General features: G+C 41.3%; 1 protein-coding gene across 11 annotated transcripts in view; it reads left to right on the forward strand.

Moving 5' to 3' along the window:
• Positions 1-290: 290 nt before the first annotated feature.
• The window catches only part of NEK4 (NIMA related kinase 4), a 48,552-nt gene continuing 36,007 nt past the window's right edge, over positions 291-12,835 (forward strand). For 5 of the 11 annotated variants that reach the window (XR_009260880.1, XR_009260881.1, XM_058726659.1 and 2 more), the window contains exons 1-7: positions 291-597; positions 2,232-2,498; positions 3,435-3,632; positions 3,824-3,931; positions 5,461-5,615; positions 7,369-7,510; positions 9,643-10,020. Coding sequence is in view for 9 of the 11 variants with exons in the window: in XM_058726659.1 (XP_058582642.1) it covers positions 505-597; positions 2,232-2,498; positions 3,435-3,632; positions 3,824-3,931; positions 5,461-5,615; positions 7,369-7,510; positions 9,643-10,020 (1,341 nt within the window). In the remaining 2 variants the exon portion in view is untranslated. The remainder of the gene's footprint in view (positions 598-2,231; positions 2,499-3,434; positions 3,633-3,823; positions 3,932-5,460; positions 5,616-7,368; positions 7,511-9,642; positions 10,021-12,835) is intronic. The other 6 variants (XM_058726656.1, XM_058726657.1, XM_058726661.1 and 3 more) reach the window with 5 other exon arrangements.

A 12,835-nucleotide genomic window follows, 5' to 3' on the forward strand; every position in this document is an offset into this window, starting at 1 on the left:
CTCAGGAGGACAGGGACTTTGTCGGCCTGGCACACGGTAGGCGGTCGATAATTTATTTGTAGAAAGAAGGACCAATACTTTCAAAGCACTTAGATCACGTAGGTGGAAACTTCCCTGCTTTTATTGTTGCTCGCACCCGGAAGTTCCCGGCGGTGGAACCGAAGCACAAGGTCCGCGCGCAAGGACCAGAGGAGTCGCTCTGGCCGTCCGGAGCCTGGGCTCTATGGCGGTCCTCCCGAATAGCGGAACCGCTCTGGCTGCCTGGCGCTTCGGCTCTGTGGTGGATGTTTCCGGGCCGGCGGAGCGTGCGCGGTGCTGCGTTGGCTGGGATCGCTATGGCAGCGGCGTCGCTGTGGGCCCGGCTTCCGTACTCGCCTCGGGGCCCGGCCGTCTCCGCAGCCTCCAGTACCGCGGCTTCTCGGGCATGAGCGGGGTCTCCCGCCGCGGCCCGCTACCCTGGCCGCCGCTGCCGCCGCATCCCAGCTTTGGGCCGGCGCCGGGAACATGCCCCTGGCCGCCTACTGCTACCTGCGGGTCGTGGGCAGGGGCAGCTACGGGGAGGTGACGCTCGTGAGGCACCGGCGGGACGGCAGGCAGGTCGGCGGGGTTGGGGCCCGGCAGGGGGTGGAGGGCAGGCAGCGGTATGCCGAGGCCGCTGTTCAAAGGCAAGGCGCGGAGAGGTCTAAAGGAGACTCACTTCGGATGTCCCTTCTTCAGCGAAACCTCCCATACCACCAAGACTAGGCCAGGCCGTACTGTCATATGCGCCCCAAACTGCCTGTAGTTCTTTATAGTGTTAATTGTTGTGCTTTATCTACACACCCTCTCCACTCTGACAATTCCGTGAGATCATTCATTCCTAGAATCTCATGCAGCGCCTGGCAAGGATTACTCTTTGGACGAAGGGCCCCATACATCTGACCTGGAGACTACTGGACTCGCTTAAAACTCAGTTCATCACCTTCCCGCCAAACCTTTCACGGTCCCCATTTTAGTGAGTAGTACCACTTGCCATCCAGTTGCCCAAGCTGGCCATACCCGGAAGTCATTCTTGACACACACCACCGCCACCATTCACCTGCCCACTAAGCCAGCAGGCCTGTTCTCTATCCAGTGGTACCCCCCGCTTCCCCCATTCCAGGACATCATTATCTTTAGCTGAGTTGTGGCCATGGCCTCCACTGGTCCTCCCTGCCACATGGCTTACTCTCGAACCCATCACTTTCATTGCCATCTCCGTGATCCTTCTCAAACTTAACACTAATGTTGCCACTCCTTTCTTTCAAGCACTTTATCCCCTGACCCTCAGGATAATGAGCCAGTTCTTTAAAGTGGTTTATAAGTAGGGTGACCATATAATGTATCATACAAACTGGGACAGTTCTGAAACTAAAGGGAGGTGCTATTAATAATGACACCAGGATAGGGACAGTGCCCCAGGCAAGCTGAAAGGAGATGTTCCTTCAAGTATAAGGCCCTCTAGACTATTCTGCCTGGTGTCAGGTGCTGGTAGCTCTGCCTGGAACACAAGTTCGGGCATAAGAGATTTATTCAGAAATAGGGGAGGTGGGGGAGGTCATTGGATTTTTTTTGAGTGGAGAATGGGGTATTGGTTGTAATAACAGCCCCTCACGTGTGACAGCAGTTTATGTTTTACAAAGCACATTTATATATGTGTTTGTTGAATAATGAATTGGTCAAGGGCAATGTATTAGATGTCAGAGGATCCTGACTTTTTTTTTAATGGGAATAATTTTTAATGTTGAGAATCAGTGATTTTTAACCTTATTAGGCCATGGATCCCTTTGATTATCTAATGCAATCTGTGGACCCATTCTGTCTGCAGCTGTATTTTCAAGCCATATATTATATACTTTTGTAGGGGAAACTTAGAGGTTAAGGAATCTCTATCACGGATTTTACGATTGATCCAGTTGTATGTTCAGATGGACTCCTCTTTTATCCATTAATGAAATTATAAAATGCAGATGGGAAGTATACATTTTTTGTGACCCTCCAGTCTGCTCTAAGTCCAACCTGTTGAAAGTATTAGTAAGTGATAGCAAATCTTTTTCCCAATTTTGCACTTTGTGAATAACAAAATGAATAGGTTATCTGATAGGCTCCGGGAGGTTGGTTTTGAGGACATTCAGGAGAACCCTTAAATACTCTTAAACCTATAAAACTGTATGCTTATATGCACACCGTAAAATCATATGTTTTCTCTGTAGTATGTCATCAAAAAGCTGAATCTCCGAAACGCCTCTAGCCGAGAGCGGCGCGCTGCTGAACAGGAAGCTCAGCTCCTGTCTCAGTTGAAGCACCCTAACATTGTCACCTACAAGGAGTCATGGGAGGGAGGGGACGGTCTGCTGTACATCGTCATGGGCTTCTGCGAAGGAGGTGATCTGTACCGAAAGCTCAAAGAACAGAAGGGGCGACTTCTGCCTGAGAGTCAGGTGGTGGAGTGGTTTGTTCAGATCGCCATGGCTCTGCAGGTACTGTCCAGACTCCCAGCATTCCATTTGCTCCAAGGTGACAGGCAGAGGGCAGGTGGATTTTAGGAAAATGCTTCATGAAAAAAAAAAAATGTATTTAAAAAAAAAAAATCCATTTATGAGGTGGACCCAGTCCCTCTCGCCATAGCATTCGAGTGTTTTTGAATAAATGATGTCTATGTTGAGGTAGACATGGATTTCGGTTTGCGGGGGATGCCAGTTCTCTATTCACTTAATATTTATAGCAAAATCAATTTTAAGGGCCCTGAGTCGACAAAGAGCAAAGAATGACCGTTTCTGTTGCCAGCTGGTCAGCTATGTCATACCACAAGGTGGTTGGGTTAATTAATATGCCGAAACTGTGGGGATTTGGGCTTTAACCCTGCTGTGGCAGAGTGAGTAGAAATGCAAGATATGTTTGTGTTTGAATATACACATAGTCAAAAGTGAGACTGTTTATGAAATACTACTCTGGAGCTGAGCAGACTTGTCCAGAAATGATTGACTTTGTTTAAATTCTAAGGTACTCTCTCTAAATAAGAGTTATCTTGTTATGTTTGAAAATGTTATTAAGCTGAAGATTTCATGAGTGTGAGGGAATGTGTTTCTGACTCTGTACAAGTTGTCTTTCTACCTTCAGTGGGAATTTGTAAGTGTATTTTAACTGGAACCATTTAATGCTAAATGGTAACATTGTCAAGGCACCGGGAACAATTTTGAAGATTTTTGGGCACACTATGCATGGAACTTAATTCCTTGCTTTGGAAAGTTGTGAATCAGACTTTTTGTTTAGAGATTTTGTAAAACAATAGTGTTTTGTTATGTAGATAAGTGAGATTATTTAACTCATGCAATTGTTGCTGGTATGTAAGAAGACAGGAATAAGTAAGTAGGTCAGTATATTAATATTTAATGAAGTTTTATTTCTGTCCTCAGTATTTACATGAAAAACACATCCTTCACCGAGATCTGAAAACTCAAAATGTCTTCCTGACAAGAACAAACATCATCAAAGTGGGTGATTTGGGAATTGCCCGGGTGTTAGAGAACCACTGTGACATGGCCAGCACTCTCATCGGCACACCTTATTACATGAGCCCTGAACTGTTTTCGAACAAACCCTACAACTATAAGGTAGGATTGGGCTGCATATGCCAGTTCACCTTGTCTCTAGGATAGTATTCGTAACTTCAGAACCCATCAGATAGAAGAATTATCTGTGAATTGGCTCAAGGAAAATGTCTGGTTTTGTTTTTGTTTTTTTAAGAGGAAAAATATAAGTAAGGCATTCCGACATTTAACTGTTTACTGTTTTTCTTTTCTAGTCTGATGTTTGGGCTCTGGGATGCTGTGTTTATGAAATGGCCACCCTGAAGCATGCTTTCAATGCAAAAGACATGAATTCTTTAGTTTATCGGATTATTGAAGGAAAGGTAAAGAATATTCTGGAACTAATTGTTTTAATATTTGGAGCAAAGTTACTTTAATGCACCTTTGTAAGTAGCTATGGCAAAAATGAGTAATCATTGATGTCAGTTGGATAGGTAAGAATGGTAGGTCCCTTCTATGGGGAAGGTTGAACTAGAAACAGGACTAGGGGCGCCCGGGTGGCTCAGTCAGTTGAGTGTCCGACTTCGACTCAGGTCATGATCGTATGGCTCATGGGTTCAAGCCTCACATCGGGCTCTGTGCTGACAGATCAGGGCCTGGAGCCTGCTTTGGCTTCTGTGTTGCCCTCTCTCTCTGCCCCTTCCCCACTCACACTTTGTCTCTCTCTCTCTCTCTCAAATATATATATTTAAAAAAAAGAAACAGAGGGGATTAATATTTTTTAATATTAATTTGTGAAAGTGGCTTAATCGTTCTGAAGAGTTGGCTTTTTGAAAACCTCTACCTTGTAACCACAGAATGTGCAGGTGCCCTGAGGGAATATTGGTAGCATCTTATAAGTAGTTTGGGTTAAATGAGTCCCACCTAAAATGAGTCTACTCTGGGCAAGAAGTACCCATTCTATTCCCAGCTTGCTCAGTAGCTGGTGATTGGAGGACACTTTGCAACAATGTAAAATAATAACAATAATAATAAATAAAAATAAAGTGAGTCTACTCATTGCACATGTTGCTCCTTTGATGATTATCGCAATGACAAGTAAGCAGTTAAGAACTGCAGAAAGCAATGTGTGTAATATAGACACCAGAGTGGCCAACTTTCTATGTTTGTTCCATAAGTCTGGTTGTCCTCTCTAGTGTGAGGCATCTGTGCACACCCTTAAGTTTTAAAGCTATAACCCACTTACTGATTTTAATATTATGCCAAGACTCAATTTTAAATATTTTACATACTGAATAATTAATTTTAATTAATAATTAATTTTAAATGTTGAATACTTATTGAATAATATTTATTGAATAATATTACATTATTAATAATAATAATTAATTTTAAATATTGAAAACACACAAGAAAGTAAAATTTGCCCATAATTCCACTACTTGAAGAATCAGACAAGAGAGGAGGAGTAAATTCCCCTCTTCTTCTATTCTCATCTATCCTCTGGAGATAACCGTTACTAACACTTTTGTGTGCAGCCTTCCTAGCATTTTCCTGTCTGTATGAAAACATACATGTCTTTATTAGGCGTGCACATACACACACAGGTACTTTTATTTTTATTTATTTATTTTTAATGTTTAGTTTTGAGAGAGAGAGAGAGAAAAAAAAATGAATGAGTAGGGGAGGGGCAGAGAGAAAGTGGGGACAGAGAATCCAAAGTGGCTCTGCGCTGACAGCAGAGAGCTGTATGTGGGGCTCAAACTCACAAACCGCGAGTTCGTGACTTGAGCTGAAGTCGGATGCTCCTGTGGGTAATTATTTCCAATAATATTGGGAAACCTCTACCTTTTCTTTCAGACTTTGCTTCACAAGATCGTAGTAGTAATTGTGATATCATTTCTCTTTGTAGCTGCCGCCGATGCCGAAAGACTATAGTCCAGAGCTAGCAGAACTAATAAGAACAATGCTGAGCAAAAGGCCTGAAGAAAGACCCTCTGTGAGGAGCATCCTGAGGCAGCCTTACATAAAGCGCCAAATCTCTTTGTTTTTGGAGGCCACAAAGGCGTAAGATACTTCCCTTGCAAATAGGTGGCTAGATAGACGGAGTAAAAGAAGGTAGCTTGTATAATTTTCGTATGTTAGAATTTATGGTGATTTTTAAATTTTTATTTATTATTTTCTTAAGTTTATTTATTTATTTTGAGAGAGTGAGAGTGAGAGAGTGCATGCGAACGAGCCGGTGAGGGCAGAGAGAGAGGGGGAGAGAGAATCTGTACTGTCAGCAGAGAGCCCGACGAGGGGCTTGAACTCACGAACCTCGAGATCATGACCTGAGCCGAAATCAAGAGTCAGATGCTTCATGGGCTGAGCCACCCAGGTGCCCCGGTGATTTTTTGTTTTTAAACATGAAGGAAAATTGTGTGATTAGGGCTTGTGTTGAGGTTTACTTAATTGCTAAAATCAGAAATATAGGGAACCATTTAGAGAATGACTTTAAATTCCTCAGAGGATTCCAAGACCTATCAATTACAATTCTTTCAAAAGAATATATATTTTAGAAACCATATGAAAGTGAGATTGTCTAAGAAGCCTCTTACATTATGTGCCATGTAAGATAATAGTCATGTTTAAGAATGAGCACTCAAATTTGAGAGCTTTTGTAAGTTTCCCTCTTCACTCATATAAATTTCTCAAGAGAAAAATTTCTTTCTTTGGCAGGTGTTACCTTCACTAAACAGCTGTTTCAGGATGTAAGAGTTAGGGCTGGACAAGAGCTTCGTGATCTGTGTCTTGTGACATGTTAGATTTGAGAGCAATACTAGAGAGGCCCCAGGGGATAAAGAAAGACCATCTTTTTATTTACATTGTCTATAATTTGGCATCAAACAGACCTTTGGCCTTCCACAGCACTGGTCTCACCCTCCCATTGAATTCTCCAAAGGGTTATTAGTTAGCTCAGTTGTAGAAATGTCACACTAAAAGAGTTGGGGATATTAATCCTCTACACTTTTATTCTGCAAGTCCAGGCTGAGCATACTCTGAAACTTGGCAAAGCAGTTGTGATTTAATCACAAACATATGAAACTTGAAAATTATGCCGGTTCTTCTGTACATAAGGTAATTTCTCATAGATTTTTTATTTTGGAATAGTCTTGTATTTACAGACAAGTTTCAGAGAGAGCACAGAGAGTTTATGTATACCCGTCACCCAGTTTCTCCTGTTGTAAACGTTGACATACCATAAATGGCATCAGTGGCTTACTGTTGACTGAACTCCAGACTTTATTTGGCTTTCTCTAGTTTTTCTACTAATGTCCTTTTTCTGCCAGGATCCAATCCAGGATATCATACTACATTTAGTTCTCCTATCTCCTTAGTCACCTTGTGTCTGTGACAGTTTCTCACTTTCTTTGTTTTTCATGACCTTGATTGTTTTTGAAGAGTACTGGTCAGGGGTGCCTGGGTGGCTCTGTCTGGTTAAGCATCCAACTCTGGATTTTGGCTCAGGTCATGACCTCATGTTTCATGAGATTGAGCCCCTGCATCAGGCTGTATGCTGGCAGCATGGAGCTTGCTTAGGATTCTCTTTCTCTCTCTCTCTCTCTCTCTCTCTCTCAAAATAAATAAATAAATATTAAAAACAAAAGTACCGGTCAGGTGCTTTGCAGAATGCTGCTGCCTGGTTTTTGGAAGAATATTCTCTCTAAATGGAGTAGTTCTATGGTTCTTATAATACATACACACATTTCTCTATATATGTAAAAACCTTTAATCTTCACTATACTGATGATAATTTTTTCTTTTCTTCCTCATAAAGAAAGACCTCCAAAAATAATATTAAAAATGGTGACTCTAAATCGAAACCTGTTGCTGCAGTGGTTTCTGGAAAGGCTGAATCAAATCATAAAGTCTTTCCCCTCCAGCCTCACTCTTCTGAGGGCTCCAAGACATATGTAATGGTATGTTTCGTTTTAAAGGGTATGTATCTTAGCAACTATTAAAATAGTAGGTATTCAAAGCAAGTTACATAACATCAAGTTAACCATTTTAAAGTAAGCCATTAATTGCATTTAGTACATTCACAATGTTGTGCAACCACCATCTCTATCTAGTTCCAAAACATTTCACATCACCCCAAAAGGAAACCCCAGACCATTAAGTAATCATCCTCATTCCCTGTTCCATCCAGTCCCTGGAAACCACCAATGTGTTTTCTGTCTCTGTGGATTTGCCTACTCCAAGTATTTCATATAAATGGAACCATATAATAAGTGACTTTTCGCGTCTGGCTTCTTTCACTCAGCATGATGTTTTTGAGGTAGCATGTGTCAGCACTTCATCAGTTTTTATGTCTGAGTGATACTCCGTTATATGTGTGCACCACAGTTTGCTTATCCAGTCATTCACTGGTGGGTATTGAATTGTTTCCACCTTTTGGCTATTGGTATGAACATTTGGGTACAAGTCTTTGAGTCTCTGTTCTCAGTTCTTTTGCATATATGCATAGGAATGAAATTGCTGGGTCATGTGGTAATTCTGTGTTTACTTTCTGAGGTACCACAATGCCGTTCTCCAAAGTGGTTGCACCATTTTACTTTCCTACCAGCAGTCCACAAGAGTTCTGGTTTCTCCACAACCTCAGCAGCTCCTGTGATTTTCTACTTTTCTCATTCTAGCCATCCTAGTGGATGTGAAATGCTGAGTGTAGTCTGGGTTTGCATTTCCCTGATGACCAATGACATAGAGTCCCTTCCCATAAGCTTCTTGACCATTTGTATTTCTTCCCTCAAGAAATGTCTGTTAAGCCCTTTGCCCGTTTTTTAATTGAGTTTTTTGTAGTTTTGTTGTTGAGGTCTAAGAGTTCTTTCTATTTTCTGGACACTAGCTCGTTATCAGAGATATGATTTACGAATATTTCTTCCCATGCTATATACTTTGGGTTTTTTGCTTTTTTTTTTTTTTAAGTTTATTTATTTGTTTTGAAAGAGAGACAGAGTAACATGAGCAGGGGAGGGGCAGAGAGACGGGGAGAGAGAGAGGGAGAGGGGAGGGGAGAGGAGGGGAGGGGAGGGGAGGGGAGGAGAGAATTCCAAGCAGGCTCCACACTGGCAGTGTAGAGCCAGACACGGAGCTCGAACTCACAAACTGTGAGATCATGACCTGAGCCAAAATCCAGAGTCAGATGCTTAACAGACTGAGCCACCCAGGTGCCCTGGCTTTTTACTTTCTTGATAATGTCCAGTTATACACAAAAGTTTTTAATGTTGATGAAAGCCAATTTATCTTTTTTTTTTTTTCTTATGTTGCTTGTACTTTTGGTGTCCTATCTAAGAATCCTGTGCCAAATCCAAGTTCATGATGACATATAGCTATGTTTTTTTCTAGGAGTTTTATAATTTTAGTGCTTGTATCTAGGTTGCTGATTTATTTTTAAATTTTTAAATTTTCTTTTATTGTGAAATATCTATGACATAGAATTTGACATTTTGAACCATTTTTAAGCATACAATTTAGTGGCCTTAACTACACTCACAATGTTGTGCAACCATCACCACTATCTTCCAAAACCCTTTCATTGCTCCAAGCAAACTCTGTGCTCATTAAGCAATAGTCTCCCATTCCTCCCGTTCCCAGGCCCTGGTAACCTCTAATCTACTTTCCGTCTCTAGGAGTTTACCTGTTCTAGATAAGTTAATCATACAATATTTGTCCTTTTGTGTCTTGCTTATTTCATTCAGCATGTTTTCAAGGTTCACCCATGTCATAGCAGGTGTCAGTACTTCACTCCTTTTAATGGCTTTATAATATTCCATTGTATGTGTATATTATATTTTGTTTATTCATCTGCTAATGGACATTGAGGTTGTTTCCACTTTTAGGCCAGTGTGAATAATGCTGCTCTAAACACTGGTGAGCAAATAACCTGTTTGAGTCCTACTTTTCAGTTCTTCGAGATATTTACCTAGGAGTGAGATTCCCAGGTTGTGTGATGATTCTATGCTTAACTTCTGAGGAACCTGCCATTCCTTTTGAGTTAATTTTATGGGGTGTGAGGAGTGCTGTAATAAATTAGAAGCCTATTTTCACTCAGGGTGAAGACAAATATTTGTCCCAGGAGAAACCCATGGTCACTGGCCCCTTGAAGTCACCAGCAAGTCTGAAAGTCCACACCTCCAAGCTGGACGTGAGCAATACTGCAGAATCACTAGCCACGATCAGTAGAGTGAATATTGACATCCTACCTTCAGAAAGGAGGGACTCACTGAAAGATGGCTTAGTTTGGGAGAATGAGCTAGAAGGTAAATGTGGTATTTCTCAAGTAAAGGAGAAGCTGCAGGATGGCACAAAGCCCAGCACTTACCCCAGAAACCTGATTCCCACATGGTCCTCTGGTGATGTCGCTGGGGGAAGGAATGACCGACTGAATCCTCTGCAACCCCTAAACACAGACCAAAAGCCAAAAGACCAGGTGAGTGATACGCATGAGGTGTTGGTTTCAGAGAGATGACTGGAAAGTGCAGTTATGAAGGTGTGGCTCGTGTTGTTTGTCCTTTTCTAGTTGGTGTTTTAGGAAAGTTAGTTACTCTGTGTACCAGTTTAAACATTCCACAAACTGGGGTGCTTGGGTGGCTCAGTCGGTTAAGCATCTGACTTTGGCTCGGGTCATGATCTTGTGGCTCGTGAGTTTGAGCCCCATTTTGGGCTCTATGCGGACAGCTCAGAGCCTGGAGCCTGCTCTGGATTCTGTGTCTCCCTCTCTCTCTCTGCCCCTCCCCTGCTCACTCTCTGTCTCTCTCTCCTTCAAAAATAAATAAACATTGGGGCGCCTGGGTGGCGCAGTCGGTTAAGCGTCCGACTTCAGCCAGGTCACGATCTCGCGGTCCGTGAGTTCGAGCCCCGCGTCAGGCTCTGGGCCGATGGCTCGGAGCCTGGAGCCTGTTTCCGATTCTGTGTCTCCCTCTCTCTCTGCCCCTCCCCCGTTCATGCTCTGTCTCTCTCTGTCCCAAAAATAAATAAAAAACGTTGAAAAAAAAATTTAAAAAAAAAAAAAATAAATAAACATTAAAAAAAATTTCTTTTTAAATAAACATTACACAAACTAAAGGATAGGACCCAGGGCTTCTTAGATCCCTTCTGTGCCCTGGCATAGGGTATTTGGTGGAAGCAGGGTACTTGTATGTTTTGTCCCATTTTTTTGTCACTCTTCCGTAGGCCTCCACATGGATGGGTAGTTCCAACAAGTAGGTAACATCACATTTCTTCTTGCTCTTGAAAAGTTAGTGATTGATCTCATTTCTTAAGAATAAAAAATATATATATATGTATTGGAACCAAAGGGGAAAGAAAAGAAGGAGAAAAGCAAATAAGCAAAAGGATTTTGATACTAAGAGACTGTTCTGAGTAAATTTAAAGGTTAACTTTTACTTGAATTTGGAAAGAAGCCCGAGTTAAATGAAGCATGGCAATAGCTGAGGATTAGAGAGAAAGAACATTTGGTGAACTTTACGTTTTTATATGTAATATATTCTAAAAATATATTTAAGTTGTATATTAACTGTTTTTATACTATGCTAAATATATTTGATATCATTTTTATATAGATATATAAAACTATTTTATACATTTATATTCAAATGTTTCTAATAAAATTTCATTTTTGTGGAAAAGCCCACGTGTAATGCTCTTGTCACTTAAAGCCATTAGACAGAAGTCTTAAGCTTTCTTTGGACACTGGGATTCTTAGTATTTTGTAGATAAAATTATGTGTTCTGCTTGGCTCTCAAATTATATTCAGGTATACTTCTTTCATTTTTTTCTAATTTCACAGTACTAATTCAGTGATTTTTAGTCTGTTTATAGAGTTATACAATCATACTAATTCCCAAACATTTTTTGTAATGTTTATTTTCTCTTTTGAGAGACTGAGAGCGTGCATGCAAGCAGGAGCAGGGGAGGAGGGGCAGAGGGAGAGAGAGAGTCCCAAGCAGGCCCCACACTCAGCATGGAGCCCAGCTAGGGGCTTAATCCCACCACCATGAGATTGTGACCTGAGCCGAAATCAAGAGTCAGAGGCTTAATGGACTGAGCCACCCAGCTGCCCCAGAACATTTTTATAGCCTCAAAAATAAACCCTATACCCACTAATAGTCACTCTCTAGCCCCTGCAACCATTATTTGTATGGATTTGCTTATTCTGAGCATTTCATGTACAGGCATACTTCAGAGATATTGCGGGTTCAATTACAGATCATTGCAATAAAGCAAACATTGCAGTACCGGGTGTCACATGAAATTTTTGGTTTCCTGGTGCACGTAAGAGTTATGTTTACATTATAGTCTAACCATCACCTGAGCTTTCAGGAAATCATAATCTTTTTGCTCGTGGAGGGTCCTACCTCAATGTTGATGAGTGCTGACCAATGCCGTAGGTGCTGAAGGGTAAGGGTGACTGTGGCAATTTCTTTAAGACAGCAGTGAAGTTTTTGATACATTGGTTGACCCTTCCTTTTCCTTGAACACTTAGAAGCCATTGTAGTGTTAGTAATTGGCCTAATTTTCATATCGTTGTGTCTCAGGGAGTTAGAAGTCCCAAGAAGATGGAGAGAGGTGGGGGAATGGCCAGTAGGTGGAGCAATCATAACACACGCATTTATCAGTTAAGTTCTCCATCTTTTATGGGCACAATTTGTGGTGCACCAAAACAACTACAATAGTAACACCACAGATCACAGATCACCATAACAACTATTGTACTATTGAACGTTTGAAACATTGTGAGAATTACCAAAACGTGACAGAGTCATAAAGCAAGAAAAGGCCGTTGGAAAGAATGGTGCCGGTAGACTTGGTCATTGCAGAGCTACCACAGACTTTCCGTTTGTAAAAAATACAGTATCTGTGAAGCGCAATTAAGTGGAGTATAATGAAATGAGGTAGGCCTAGAAATAGGATCATAAATTTAGGGACTTTTGTGTCTGGTGTCTTTTACTTAGCATAATGTTTTCAAGATTTCTTCATGTTGTAGCATATACCAGTATTTCATTCCTTTTTAAATTGCCAAATAAATTCACTGTATGTATATACCATGTTTTATTTGTTCATTCATCAGTTGATGAACATTTGGGTTGTTTTCAGTTTTTGGTTACTATGGGTGATTCTGTTATGAACATTCTTATACATAAGTTTTTGTGTGGACGTACGTTTTCAGTTCTCTTGGGTATGTATCTAAGAGTGGAATTGCAGGGTCTTACGTATGCTAATTCTATGTTTAACTTTTTGAGGAA

Source organism: Neofelis nebulosa, chromosome 4 (genome assembly GCF_028018385.1).
Source record: "Neofelis nebulosa isolate mNeoNeb1 chromosome 4, mNeoNeb1.pri, whole genome shotgun sequence".
Classification (NCBI taxonomy): Eukaryota; Metazoa; Chordata; class Mammalia; order Carnivora; family Felidae; genus Neofelis; species Neofelis nebulosa.